Genomic DNA, 15171 nt, shown 5'->3' on the forward strand with positions numbered 1-15171 from the left:
TCTCTCGGAGGTGTCTCGATTGAATGGCTGAAGTTAGAGGGAGAAAAATGAAAAGAGATGGACAGCAATACAACTAGCTGACCGACACACACAGAAAGAGATTTCTACTTCGTATGACTCTTGAAGTCCACAAGATTTTATTAATTTAAGAAACATTAACAAAAATATCTTCATAATAATAAAACGTGGCTGAATTAGTATGTCTTAGAGAGTACTGTGATTTTTTCTGCTTTAAAGCACGATTTTTCATCCAGCAAATGGAATGAATACCCGTATTGCAGAAGCAATATACTGAAGCCTCACAGCCTTAGTTGCTTTGCGCTTAATAGGCATCTAACGCGATGACAGTTTCCCTACAAGGTCATTTGTGCATCTTAAGTCGTTCGCACCCAGTCGTGTTAGACTTATGTGATATTGAAGGTTCGATACTAGTGAAATCTAATCAAATCCACCGAGACCAAGTAGACTATTTAAGCCACTCCGATCCTTTATTCGAGTAGTATATAATTTAGTAAACAAATGAGATCAGCTACTCAGTCCATGATGGATTCTAAGCTCAACCGAAAACAATCCTCAGTCCTCTAGAAGATCAAGGTATTTACTAGCACTCAGGGGAACATTAAGTTTCTGGATACCATCTGGAAGCTGCCAGCATTCGTGCAAGACTTGTCTGATGACACACCGACAGAGATGGCTCAGCTCAGAAGGACTACAGGATCGTCTTTTCAGCAAAGAAGTCCACTTCAGACTCATATCGAGGACATTCATAACCGAGAAATCCCAGTCGGGTTTTAAATGTTGCCACAAATCCAGAAAATAGCAGCTGATGACCCTTTGCAAAGTTATTTTCGTGATTTGGGGAATAACGCGGAGAAAGAAATGAGCACAGAGAGCCCTCTCCTGGAAACGAGTTCTTTGCTGGTCACGAAGATCGTCCTCTTCGTTAAAGATAAGATCCTCCATGCACTTTACAATATAAAAATAGGGCGCTATGTCCTTACCATTTAAGATATAATCACTTTTCCTTTCTGGATTTAAGTTGCATCCAAGTCTCAGCAGTAGAATGAGTAAGTCGGGTTTAATCCAAGGAACTGAAAGCAGGGGCACACCGATAGCCCTGTAGCAGACGACATCAATAAATCGTTCGCTATTGCCAAACAACAAACGGTTGGCATTGGCAGCGCGATGAAAATAGGATATGGGCGACTCCTGCAGCGCTCTTTCCTGAGGCATATCGTGTCCAGGCCATGCCCACAATGGGTGGATGTCTTCCGGATAAAGAAGGTCTTGTTCGGCAATTCCTTGAAAGCAGTCGCAGTGGAACAAACAAACCAGGACATCTCCCACCAGCCTCATATCCTCGATGTTCTTCCAAAAGCAAACCTTAGCAGGACAGTAAATCTGCCTTTGGAATCTTTTCTTCCCTGATTCTACTCGCCTTTCACTTTTCCACATGTTGTATAAATCCACAACAGTTCTAATGTTTCGCTCATCAGTGTGGGATTCGGATCGTCCATCCTGTTGGGGAGAATTTAGGACTTCAGCGGCTAAACGAAATTTATTCTCTAAGTCTGAGCACAAAAAGGGAAGACTTGGCAACTGATCCATTTAGGTTTGTCTATAAACTAAATAATATAATGCAGTCATTCGAACTGTTTGCAATTAGTTGTTACATCTGTCATTGTTGTCAGCGACAACTAACAATAATTGTTTCATTATTTCTAAATAATTTCCCAAAAGTAAATCCATCCACACAAAAAAATGGGTGCTGACTTTGAAATAAAACTAACTTCATGACTTTTAATTCACCAGGAGACAAATTAACATCTAGTGAATTTACCAAATTTTACCTGATGACAGACACGATAAAAGTCATCTCGAAACGCTTAATTCTGCATTTAGGCAAAAATCTGGTAATGAACTTCTCATTCCTACATCTGTGTAGATTTGCGTTGGGTATAGTAACGTTACCGAATTATCAGTTACGCTCTGTGTGTGTGAAGCTATAAAGCAATTAAGGCTATGAGGCGTCAATATATTCAGTCTGTAAATTGCATGTTTTATGGCTGGTTTATCTGTTGGACAAAAATGCCGAACTTCTGGCAGTTGTGTGAAGTAAATTTAACGAAATCATGAGAGTTGTTACCCTCGCGGTAGCACAGTGGTTGCGAATTGCTGTCCTTCCACGCTGTGTGCAAAAGCTGGAAGAATATTCAAGCATTGGACAAAGAAGCGTGGATGGACCACATCAGCAGATTCTCCAGCATATATCATGAGTCTCAAGTCAGGGAGTTTGAGTGGGATCAATTAGTTGACAATGAGATGGAGTCTGTTATTATCACTAAAGAAGCACTAATACAGAGTATTAACTCCCTCAGGGCAACTAAGACAGCTGGAGTTGATGGAGTCCCCCACTTCATGGTAAAGTGTCTCAGCCCTTACCTAATTGAACCACTCCAAGCAATTTATAGCTCTATCCTTGCTTGCCGAGTTTTCCCTGAGAACTGGAATAAGTACGCTGTAATTCCAATGCCGAAAATTACAAAGCCTAACCTTGTGGAGCACTATAGGCCAATATCAACTGCATCTACCCTGTTAAAAGTACTAGAGAAAGCTCTTTTGCCAAAGTTGTCGAATCAGATACTGGCTGGGCAGCCTCAACAAATTCATTATTCAATAACTGCAAGATCAGCAATTACTAACCTCCTCACAGTTCAAGCCGCGATACTAAATGCTTTCCAAACCAGAAAGGAAATTGCAATAATTTATGCCGATATAAAAGCAGCCTTCGATAGCCTGGATGTACATGCCTTACTTCATCTGCTCCAACACGCCTTCCAAATAAAAGGAAATTTGCTGAAGTTCCTACAGGCCCTACTTACTTGTCGGTCCATTTATTACCGCACAGATAGTCAGATCCTCCAACGCCAACTCCATGCAGGAGTTCCACAGGGTGGAGTTTTATCTGGACTCCTCTTTACCGCCATGATGATCCCGTTCTGCAAGGGTAGGGATGATGTATGCACTTATGCAGACGATATTAAGATCCTAACACCCATCCAACCGTCCATGACCAATAGTGCATTGTGTGAACAGATTAATTATAAGCTTCTGAACTTATTCGTGTACTTAGACAAATTTGGCTTGGCCCTAAATCCGCAGAAGACTGTAATTATGGTGTACTCGCTCAAAAAATCCCCTACGCTCGTACACCCGAAACTTAATGGCAAACCTATCCCAGTTGTTGAGACGCATAGAGATCTGGGAGTAACATTTGATACGAAACTTACGTTCAAGTCTCATATTGACCTGATTATAAAGAAAATGAACTACTTACGTTGGGCAACAAAACAGCACCTCTTGCACGTGAAACAGACTGCAACAACCGCACGATATTTAAGAACCACAGTGTATTCGGTCATTTTGTATGGCGCAGAACTGTGGGCGTCAGCCACCCCTACCGACATTAGGAGAATATATGCAAGTGAATTCTGGCTGCTGAAGTGGGCAAACCATAAGCACCATCTCCCTCAACAGTTAAGGACCACGCAGCTCTCTGAACAGCTTAAACTGCAGCATTTGCCAGACATCATTGCCTGGAAACGATTAATAACCGCAATCAAAATGATGACTGGCACGATATCAGCACCATGCTTCTGGCAGCTTTGTGAGTGGCACATCCCGCCATCTGCATTAAGAGGTACAAAATCGTTGAGAATGAAGACCAACAGACTGAAGATGGCCGACAGGTTTATACCCGCTAGTGCGTTAGAATCAATTCAGTGCCTAACACGAATAGGAATTGACCTACTAAGGCTCACAGAAGATCTAAAATATAGAAAACAAACCGCAGTGTGGTTCGCTGAGGCTACTGTTGCCTAGCAGTTGTGTGAATTTCTGTCAAGAACTGTGTGTGTGCAATTGAACAATGTATATCTCTCACAAGTTGATCAGTGGATGCGATGTCAAGATGAACTTTTGTATTACAATTTCCAGGACTCTAGACAGAAATGTAGTGAAGAGTAATGCAATTTATATGTCATCTTTTCGTGTATATTTATTGTATATTTGTTGCCCTTTCTTGTATATTTTAGACATTCTTTTATTCACATTTTATGGTAATCCCCTGGCATTTTCTGCCGTGAAGGGAATTTGTCACTTACCAATGTAAACCTATATTTAAATTTGGTACGACAAATAAAGATTTATTTATTTACTTCTTTATTAGGACAATTTATAGTTTAGACCAGTAAAAACAGCAAATTTTGAAATGTTATCAGCTACTCAATATGTAGTAGATCCAGCAGGACTGGAACTACACGCGCCGTCCTCAGTCCTCTAGAAGGTCAACATACCTGCGAAGACTCGGAGGAAGGTCAAGTTTCTGGATACCATCTGGAAGTTGCCAGTTTTCATGCAGGGCATGTCTGATGGCACATCTACAAAGGTGGGTTAGATTGGATGGGCTCAGGCATCGTCGTTTCAACACGGGTACCCATCTGGCGATTCTTTCAAGGACATTCATTGGGGAGAAATCCCAATTGGGTCTTAAATGTTGCCACAGTTCGAGAAAATTGACATTCATTTCAATTTGTAAATGCCCAGCCGAAAGCTGAGAAACAGCTCGAAGAAAATAATGTGCGCACGTCACTTGTTGTTGTTTCCAGTTCCTCCTTTCCTCTTCTGGGTGGTCGCTTTCGCTAAGAATAAGGTTTTCAATGCAACTCAAAAGATAATGGTATACGCGATTCGCTCCGTTATATGGCCAACCCCTATAGTTGCTGCGATTTAAGGTACAACCGAGTCGCAGAAATAGCAGCGTCAAATCAGCCATCACCCAAGGGCATTTAAACAAGAAGGGGTAACAGTCATAGCGGATGGCATCGATGAATCTTTCTCCGCCACCAAACACCAACCTGTTTGCATTAGCCACGCGATGAAAATAGGTCACCGGTGACTCTTGGGGTGTTCTGTTGCGAGGATCGTCGTGTCCAGGCCATACCCATAACGGAAGAAACTTGCTCGGATAAAGTGGCTCCTGGTGCGCAATTCCCTGGAAACGGTCACAATGATACAAACACATCAAAACATCGCCCGCCAATTTTATGTCTCCAACGTCCTTCCAAAAGCATACCTTGGCCGCGGTGTAGATCAGATTTTGAAATTCAAAGTCATCAAATTCTATTTTGGTTTCTCTCTTCCATCTGCGGTATAATTCTACAACGGTGCGGATGTTTTGTTCGTCAGTCCGGTTTGGCGATTGCTCACATGCTGGAGGATTAAGAATTACGTCAACTGCTGAGCGGATTTCTTCTTCTAAATTTAGGAACCGGGAGTGACAAGCTAATTTATTATCCATTTGGATAATTCGCGATCTAGATACTTTTTAGTAAATCATCGTTGTGCAACTGTTTGGATTGAGATTGGACATTCTCCACATTCCAACAATGGCGTCCCTTCTATTGTTAATCCATTCTCACTCTGTCAGTTTAATTCAGTGTACGCAAGATGAGCTGTGTTTAATAGAAATCCTCTTGTTACTTAACCAATACTGCTACGCTTAATAATGTTTATTCTAAAAATTAATTTTTACATATGAGAAATTTAAAATTTTAATCTAGAGTATGTTAATTCAGTTTTCACGGGGGGGGTGGACCAATGCGGTCTAGTCCAACGCATTTAAATAACATCATTCCAAAGGATCGCACGAAATTCGATTGGATTCAAACCTGAGTACTATTGGAATCAAGAACGACTGGAACATACATGTACAGAGGAGTGTGAGAAGCAACAGGATTTAGTGAACCAAACTGTGGTTTACAAACTGACATGTTCCTTTCAGATAGGTTGCCAACCAGCCACAGTCCCAGGCTTAGAATGACAGGTTTGTTGTACAGCAAGGAAGGGTAAGTTCGAAAAATTTCGCCGACCCGAATTTGAACCGTAATTAAGGTCGAACCCTAAGGGATCCCACTCATAACATTAATTCGTGAAGACTAGATCCGCTAAAATAAAATTCATATTTTGAACCTCAAACCAGTTGACTGCATTCATCACAGCCTCGTCATTGTCAAGTTTCTGTCCTTTTTGAGATTTGGAAATAGAAAATAGTCCGCTGGAGGCAAATCAGGTAAGTAGGCGGGGGAGAGAATGGCGTAATAGCTCGAGCCCACAGTCACGCATATTGTCTGAATCAAAAAAGTTGTATGCACCGGTTCATTGTCTTGATGCAAGATGACACCTTTGGCTAATTTCCTGCACCTCTTGAGCTTCAATTTATTAAGGAAATGTCTCGGTAGATTAGACTAATATTCGGCATTGATAGTGGCACTTCCTTCCGAGAAATCAACTGTGATCACTCATTTTGGGAAGGTCATGGAATCTTCACGAATGCAATGACTTTCCCAGCCGACTTGGGCACTCAAAGCTTTTTTGAGTAGAAGAGGGATCTGTCTCTCTCTCTTTCTCTGATTAAAGATCAAAGGAATCATAAATATTTCAGTTGCTATTTATTGGTAGATCATATAATTTTAAACAGTTAACGCTAAATTTACAAACGTGATAACCTAATTTCTAAGTAGCATTTATCAGGATTGGATTTATGAGTCCAACTGGAGGCATAGTTCTTAGTCCTCTAGAAGGTCAATATATTCACGGAGATTCTCAGGAAGTGGAAGTCTATGGATACCATCAGGAAGCCTCCAACTGTCATGCAAAGCCTGCCTGATGACACATCTACAGAGATGGGTTAGCTCCGAGGGACTGCAGAATCTCCGTTTCAATAAATGACTCCATTTCAGGGTTTTGTCCAGAACATTCATAGCGGAAAAATCCCAGCCAGGTCTTAAATGCTCCCACACGTCAAGAAAACCACGATTGATCACCCTGTCTAAAGTCACGGTCGAGAGCTGACGGACAACTCGGAGAAAATAATGAACACAGAGGATCCTTTTCTGGAAGCGAGTCTTTATGTCCGGTTGAAGGGTCTTCTGTTCGCAAAGAATCAAGTCGGCGATGCACGACAAGATATAAGAGTAATGTAAATTATTTTCCATTGATAATTCGCTACGCCTAAAACTCTTCGGATTTAATTTGCATCCAAGCCTTAAGAAAAGCAACGTCAGTTCGCATTTAAACCAAGGTAGGTGAAACAGGGGAGGGCTGAATTGTCGATAGCATACTACATCGACAAAGCGATCGTCCAAATCGAATACCAACCTGCTTGCATTGGCAGCACGATGAAAATAAGCCACCGGAGATTCCGGTATAGGACCAGGCCACGTTCCCAAAGGATGGAAATCTTCCGGATAGTCAAGGGCTTGATAGTTAAACGCTATGAAACGATCACTGCGGTAAAGGCACTTCAAGACATCCCCCACGAGGTTCATGTCGCTGATGTTCTTGTAGAAGCACACCTTAGCAGGCGTGTAGATAAAATTTTGGAACTTGAGGTCATCGAATTCTATTCGGGTTTCTCTCTTCCACCAGTTGTATAAATCGACAACAGTTCGGATATTTTGCTCGTCAGTTTGTGCTGGTCCACCCTCTTCTGGAGGATTCAGAAGTACATTAATAGCTAAATGAAGTTTGTTTTCTATATCTGTGTGTGAAAAGCGGCAACCTGGTGGCTGGTACATTTTGAGAGTAAACAATGTGTCATCCCATTGGCTAGGATTATTGTTTGTTGTTACTGTTGGGTAACAATTGGAAATCTCAATGGGACTATTCGTTTAAATCCACTTGTATTTTTAGTAGTTCATTCTGCGTTAACTGACTCATAATTTTGTCCATTAAAGGTCCATTTACTCTGTTTGGGCGTTTTCAAGTGCATTAACCTCCAGACGTAAGTATGCTAGAAGAATCGATATCCTATAAATATTGTCCTGTTTTGGGACAAATAAATTAAGGGCAATTATTTTGTTACCGGAGATTGCGTGCATTTTATGGCCAGTTCACCTGTTTCACTTCATGGAAAGTCCTACTTGAAAAAGGGAACAATCGTTTAATCCTCATCAGACACCGACTAACTAGGCAGCAGCAGCAGTGTGAAACAGCCCCATAAAAACTCCTTCCACCATCGCAGGATTCGATTAGCCCGAGAAATCTAGGATACAAACATTTTGAGATTGCAAAATTCTAAACTGACGTCATCTTCAATAATATGTATGACTCAGCTGTAATGGTTCTTATAAGTTAGTGATTAGAAATATGTGATTCTGGCTAATAGTCGGTAAAATGAATCTGAATGGAGTTTGTGTCGGAGAGGTGTCTAGCTGCTTGATCCGCACGTTCGTTGCCCGTTGTTTCACAATGATCAGCAGTCCAACAGAATTTTGGATTGTTTTTTCTGGTTGAGATTGTTGTCTTTAGTCTTACATTTGCTGCAATTTGGACTTCTATTATTGTCACACGAACCTTGAGAAGAATAGACATGAATAGTTTTGTGTAATTATTTCAAGTTTATAATTTAATTCACACGGGAATAAATAATAACAATTTATTTTTTTTTTCCACTGGAAATGTTAATTTCAAATTGCTTTCCGGATTAATTATGTATTGCCAAAAAAATGATGTAGTTGGATTTTAAGAGCATCGGCACTAAGGCCATATTGCTCCATGTTTATTGTCTGTAAATTGCGTGTTCTGTGGTCGATTATCTGTTTGCTGGATGGAAACCCAAGTTTCTGGGAGAAAAAACCACGCTACCTTCTCCTGAGACCGACTAACTCAGCCACGTTGGAAAAAAGCCCATAAAATTTCCTCACGTCATGGACGGGACTCAAACTCAGGTCTCTTCCACCCGGTGTGGCTGAGGACGGCGATTCTACCAACTGTGCTACCCCCGAGGGCTTTTCACCCCTGATAAATACCATCTTACAATCACTCATTTTCTGAGTGCATATTTCGCCTTGAAATTAAATGCAGATGGCGTTAGGGTAACATTATCTGTTACCATCTGTTTGTTATCAATATGATAACAGTTATCTGGTTCTAACTGATTGGGATTCACATAATTGATCGCGATAAACAGCAGTTTTGATCTGCTCTGTTTTATTGAAAAAGCAGCGTATATCGAAGTTCAGATATCAAAGTTTTGAAGTAATGTTCCACTATGAATACAGTTTCTTCTATGCTGAACGCCATATTCATTTACTGTTTGCATCGCGCATGGGCATCTCTAGCAGCACTATTTTACTTGAAATTATTCACATTTTCACGGATTGTCATTTAAAATGATCACCCTTTTTTCTGATTAATGCAATAAACCCTTTTTTGTGATAGTTAAAGCGATCTCAGTAATCCCTGCCCTTCTTAGTTCGATTGGCCTTTACCGCGATTACCTATCTGTGGACAGTCCAGAATGCCCTTGTGGATAACACAGTTGGTAGAATCGCCATCCTCCCCGCACCATGCGGAAAAGACCTGAGTTCGAGCCCCGTCGATGTGGTGAAGAATTTTTATAGGCCTTTTCACAAAGAAGCTGAGTTAATCAGTCTCAGGCGAGAGCAGGATGGTTTTTTACTGCAGGGAACTCTGGTTTTTCATCAAGCAAACAGAACATCGATCTCAGAACGCACGAAATTTACAAACAGAATCATATTACCAAATCCACCATCTAAAATAAATATAGTTTTATACTATTCAAATCTACCCGCTTTCATTTGTAGCTTTTCCAACATTACCAGTACCTCATTCCCAGAAAAATAAGTCGAAGCGATTGAAGTTTGTAATAACCAAATATGGGGCATATGGTAACCATGGTAATGTCTCCGTCATACCTCTCATTTGTAGAATGTATAATTAAAAGAGACAGCGCAGAAAAGATACTGAAGGTTATTACTAATCTCACGTAATGCAGAGTAATTTGGATAATGTTGACATCAGCAAAATTGGTTTTTGTTTACACTCAGCGATTTCTCAGGGTTTCTATTCACTAGCCTAAATGTATAGTTCCATCTTTGTGATGAACTGCATGTCAACCACCATTCGCCAAAAAGGTAAGTGTCTAGTAGCATGAACTGAAATTTCACTCTCTCTTACATCCCTCATATTGTCCCCCCACCCAACTTTTTCCTTTGGATTTTTCCATTTTTATGTCTCTTCCAACAACCTCTCAGAGGATTTTACCCTTCAGCAAATTAGTTCAATTGTTAATCACGAATTGTTCTGTTCAGAATCATGACACAATGTCGCTTTAACATTCCAACATAATAAGCAAACGAGCGAGCGCGCCCACACACAAACAACTAATGTCAGCATGGAACCTCATTAGAAAGGATTACCGATATTTCCGGATGGAGGTCGGAGTAGCAACATGTTATCAGCGGAATTTGCTGCCGTTGCTGTCTCTGCGCGAGTTTGAAGTGCTCACGTGCTACCAGACATTCGGGAGCCCAAATACACTCGACATTTCAACAAACTGCTGTATTATGCTCGCTTTTGTGAGGGCCTATTTAATCTCGCAGGAACATTTGGACGAGTAATTTGTTTCTGATGTATATTTGGTTGCATTTTATGGCGATTATAACTTTTATATTAGTTTATTCTTTTTCATAAATGGATAGTGTGATAAATAAAAATTTCCGGAGCCATGTTATTATTGCTGACTCTACAGAATAGCCCTCCCTCCTTCGGTCAGCTCGAATGTAAATCCTTTATTATTGAAAGAATTCGTAATTTTTCAATGAATAGGAGCTAGTGTTTGAAGATTTATAAAGATTAATTCAAAGATTTTTCTCCTTTTTTTAATCATACCCAGGCAATGATTGACAGCGCCACTTTAGGTTGGCTGGTTAGTTGTTTTAGGCGCATCAGCAACTCAGGCCATATTTCGCATACATGTCTGTGTTCTGTGGTCGATTTGCTGTTTGCTGCAAGAAAAATCCTAGGTTCCGAGAGGAGAAACCATGCTGCTTTCGCCTGAGACCGACTAACCCAGCCACGTTTTGAAAAAGACCCATAAAAACTCCTCGCGTAATTGAGGAGAATTGAACTCAAGTCTTTTCCACCCGGTGTAGGAAGGATGTGATAACACCAACCGTGCTACTCATGAGGGCAGGGAAGGTGACAGTCGAGGTTAGCCAAGTGTGATTTCCACATTATGGGCGACTTCAACCTGCTTCTTATATAGATTAGAAATTCTGAACTGGCAATACATCACGGGGGAAATTCTTTAGCCATTTCGTTGATTGTTATATATTCCAACGTGTCAGATTGTGTGCATTTTGGATCCCTGTCGCTCGCCAAGGATCTAAAATGCATAAAAAATTTGACAGTGCAGGAACCATTAGCGGGTAATGACCACAGTAATAAAAAAGGTTCATGTCCAAAGGTGAATGTTAAATGTGGAGCTTTACAGCGATCACTGATGGGCTCACTTCATGATGACATTTAGGAGGAAGTACAGGGTAAGTTGAGAAAGTTTGCTGATTTAAAGGTAGGAAGGATGGTTAACGATCAGAACAACCAGGCCATTTTACATCAGGACATCCCAGATTGGGGTACCCTCTTCTTTTTCCTTCGTTGCCACTCTTGACCCTTTCATATCCATGCGTAGGAACATTCATGTCTTAACGCAGATGACTTCAGAACGTTTGTTTAATCCGAAAGATACTACAAGTGCATCTAAGGTCTCTAGGTATGCCATCCTGCAGATGTCGACTCTTATCAAATTCCTCGAGACTCCCGAATTGGCCACATCCCTAGCAAAAGCATGCTCAAATCATAATCATACAGAAAAGATTGATTGATGAACAGCGTCTCCCTACAAAGACGCAACATCAGAAGAGTCGAGCAGTATCTCAAATTGAAAGTAGTTTGGAATGACCAGTTACCCTTCGAACCACATCTTCCCACTGCCAAGAGGGGGGCCCTAGGGGAATTGTAAAGGGACAAACAAGAACTTACGGGAATCTTCCAATACACAGTAGTGAGTGAAGTTGTAATTTAACATAATTGAAGCATCTCTACTTGATATATACACACATATTTATATTTACTTATTTATTTAGTACTTAACTGAAAGAAATAATAAAAGTTACCAATTCTGTATTTGTCCCTCATCGCATATAAGAGCATAATAACTGCCTGCTAAATGTAGAGTTTCATATTGTTTTGTCTCAATAAGCCACTTTAAATATTTCAGTTGCTTTTATTAGTGTAAGATAGAATTTAACACTCAAAAACATTTCAGCGAAAGGGAATTAAAATACTGTTCCAACTAGAAACGGATTATCAATCTTCAGTTATACAGAAGGTCAACATATCTGCGAATATATCCAGGAAGTGGAAGTATACGAATACCATCTGGAAGCAGCCATTTGTCGTGTAGGACTCGCCTTATGACACACCTACAGAGATGGGTTAGATGAGATGGGTTTAGACATCGCTGTTTCAACAAAGGCGTCCATCTAAGGCTCATGTCAAGAACATTCATAGCACAAAAGTCCAAATCGGGTCGTTTTTCTTTCCACAAATCAGCGAAATGCCTACTAAGGACTCTTTGTAAAGATTCGAATGAGAGTTGGGGGGCGACGCGCATAAAATAATCAACGCAATTGGCTCTCGCGCGAAATTTCGCCCTCTGTTCTGCATTCAGGTTTATTCCTTGGAGAATGATTGGCTGGCTAAGGCAGAGCAACATATAAACATAATAAGTCGGGGTTTTATCGTTAATTTCACCTCGCCGGAAGCCATTGGGATTTAGATTGCATCCACATCTTAGTAATAACAGGGTCAATTTGGGCTTAAACCATGGAATTCCAATTAACGACGGACCACTTTGGCGATAACAAACCACATCAATAAATCTATCATCGAAATCAAAAACCAACCTGTTTGCATTGGCAACACGTTGGAAATAGGACAGAGGACACTCCTGCAATGACGTACTATCAGAATCACTTCCAGGCGATGTCCATAGTAGGTCCTCCTCACCGGGTAAACTGAGAGCGTTTTGATAGCATCCCTGAAAACGATCACAGCGATACAAACACATAAGAACATCTCCCAGGAGTTTCATATCACTAATGTTCATCCAGAAGCACGCTTTAGCAGTAGTATAAATCATAATCTGAAATTCAAAGTCATCGAATTCTATTCTGGTTCCTTTCTTCCACCTGATGTACGAATCTGCAATAGTCCGGATGATTTGTTCGTCAGTCTGAGATTTTTCATCCGATTCTAAAGAATTTATGAGCGTGTTAATTGCTGTACGAAAATTTTCTTCCAAATCAATGGACAAGGTGAGACAATTTCGTGGTCGATCCATCTTGGACATCTGCTTGCATTGATTTGGAACTGTTGTATCGTGTCCACTGTTGCGTATCAGGAAATTTTCAACAATGTTTTTATTTGCCCAACAAGGTAAAAGGTAAAAATATGAATTCAAAGTTTTTTTCCGAAAAAATATTTAATTTTTAATTTAATATTTTCAACTTAATTTCCCAAAATTAAACAGATACATATTCTTGTCTTTTCTACAAAAATATAAAGACAGATTAGTGTACTTGAAGACTATTTTCGTGAACAGAAAAGGTATAAATAATAATAAAATTAAGTGGAACTTCTTGGCTAAATATATTGATCTTTAAGATTGGATGTTTAAGAGATAAACCAAGACTTTTTTTTCCTTGACCTCCCAGTGGACTTTCACTCTCTCTTTGCGCAATCTAGTCTAACGTTTCTACTTCATTTTCTTCATCCCTGCGGTCTCTAACACTGGTCTTAGTTCAGAAACGCTAGTGTGGTCCCAGTTGAAAGTACCACGCAGCATGATTACGATATTTTTAGAATATCTCTCGTGCTCCGTAGATATTGATTTTCACTTGTGTCTGGTCACAGATGGCAGCGTTGGTTTACCCAAAAAAATTCTTCTCAGCTGGCAGATTGCGCGAAAATCAGACTACAGAGCAATAGCGACGTAGTCCAGGATGTGGGTGTGGGTGGCTGGGGAGGAGGAGTTATCAGGTGAGACCGCCTGATTTGCACAAAAAGAGGGGAAATTTACCATTTGCATGTGCAGCCTAGCTTCATCTGTAAAGCTCGAACCGCGAGAAAGCAATTATTATTTTTTTTTCAATTATTTCTGTCAATGGATGATGTCTCAGAGAGCGATGAGGTAATTGACAATTAATTGTTCGCCGTAGCTGAAAAGGTTCAGCTCTGTTGGATATCAACATACAAAGGTATTTGTATCTTCTCCATGGATGCAAAGAGGGCGGAGAGCGAGAGAGAGAGAGAGAGTTAAAGTTCAGGTGGTGTTATTGAGATAGATATGGCTTCTTCGATTTTCTTATAAAATTCTTTTCGTACAATTTTTTTCGTCCACCTGTTAAAACTAGCACAAAGGTACGCCAGTATCCTGTACTTAAGAAAAATCTATTTTAAAATATGTTGTTATTATTCTTATTGCGTTGCTCTTATATTATTTCTCCCTGATTAGAGGGTTCCACCTCGTGACGCGTATTGTTACCAAGTACACAGAGTGGTTGTTGTTATGTCTGGTGTTCCTGTTTGTCGAGGAACTCTCTGACTATCCTACAGGTGTTCAAGATTGCGACTTTCTGGAGTTCCTTGTAGGTGTTCCCTGGGAGACCTATTGCTGCTAGGCTGTTATGTAGGGTCTTTGGCACCATACTTGTGGTTGACACGATGATCGAGATGGTCTTTAGTTGCATATGCCACATCTCTTTGCTCTCTTGTCTTAGGTTTGTGTACTTCCTGATTTCTTCCTCATGGGTTGCTAGTGTTGGGTACTGCTATGTCAATCAGATAGGTAACCTTTTCCTCCTTATCCACAAGGGTTATGACCGTTCTGTCTTATCCGTTATTATGGCAGTGTCCCAATCCACAAGCTGTCCCAGTACAGCTTGTGGGTTGGGGTCTCTAGTACTGCCTAGGGTTCGTACTTGTAATGCGGTACACTTTCTTCATCAACTGGTATTTCCTTGCTAGCTTCTGATGTATTATCCTGGCTAGCTTCTGATATATTATACTGGCTACCTGGTCGTGTCTATGAGTGTACTCAGTATGAGTGATCACATTGCATCCCGCGGTGATGTGTTGGATCGTTTCTGAGGCCAGTTGGCATCGTCGACATGTATCATCTGACACTCCAGGCTCCTTGGCGATGTATTTCTATAATTTCTGGTGTTGATTGCCTGGTCTTGA

The 15171-nt window shown here is 40.6% G+C and overlaps 4 protein-coding genes across 4 annotated transcripts; all 4 read right to left on the reverse strand.

The window, feature by feature from the left end:
* Positions 1-573: 573 nt before the first annotated feature.
* Positions 574-1608, reverse strand: LOC150090371 (uncharacterized). The gene has a single exon (XM_090390290.1). The coding sequence runs from the start codon at positions 1606-1608 to the stop codon at positions 574-576; it is 1035 nt and encodes a 344-aa protein (XP_090246416.1).
* Positions 1609-4330: 2722 nt separating this feature from the next.
* LOC150090372 (uncharacterized) lies at positions 4331-5359 on the reverse strand. Its single transcript, XM_090390291.1, has one exon. The coding sequence runs from the start codon at positions 5357-5359 to the stop codon at positions 4331-4333; it is 1029 nt and encodes a 342-aa protein (XP_090246417.1).
* A 1267-nt stretch (positions 5360-6626) lies between these two features.
* On the reverse strand, positions 6627-7637 carry LOC150090373 (uncharacterized). Its single transcript, XM_090390292.1, has one exon. The coding sequence runs from the start codon at positions 7635-7637 to the stop codon at positions 6627-6629; it is 1011 nt and encodes a 336-aa protein (XP_090246418.1).
* A 4604-nt stretch (positions 7638-12241) lies between these two features.
* On the reverse strand, positions 12242-13270 carry LOC150090374 (uncharacterized). Its single transcript, XM_090390293.1, has one exon. The coding sequence runs from the start codon at positions 13268-13270 to the stop codon at positions 12242-12244; it is 1029 nt and encodes a 342-aa protein (XP_090246419.1).
* Positions 13271-15171: the final 1901 nt, after the last annotated feature.

The sequence above is a fragment of the Mastigoproctus giganteus genome, chromosome 2 (genome assembly GCF_048544385.1).
Source record: "Mastigoproctus giganteus isolate SK-2022 chromosome 2, ASM4854438v1, whole genome shotgun sequence".
NCBI classification, from domain to species: Eukaryota; Metazoa; Arthropoda; class Arachnida; order Uropygi; family Thelyphonidae; genus Mastigoproctus; species Mastigoproctus giganteus.

What these genes read in the sequence shown, in the direction of transcription:
- LOC150090372 (XM_090390291.1), bottom strand. Translation starts at nt 5,359, where the DNA reads ATGGATAATAAATTAGCTTGTCACTCCCGGTTCCTAAATTTAGAAGAA.
- LOC150090374 (XM_090390293.1), bottom strand. Translation starts at nt 13,270, where the DNA reads ATGGATCGACCACGAAATTGTCTCACCTTGTCCATTGATTTGGAAGAA.
- LOC150090373 (XM_090390292.1), bottom strand. Translation starts at nt 7,637, where the DNA reads ATGTACCAGCCACCAGGTTGCCGCTTTTCACACACAGATATAGAAAAC.
- LOC150090371 (XM_090390290.1), bottom strand. Translation starts at nt 1,608, where the DNA reads ATGGATCAGTTGCCAAGTCTTCCCTTTTTGTGCTCAGACTTAGAGAAT.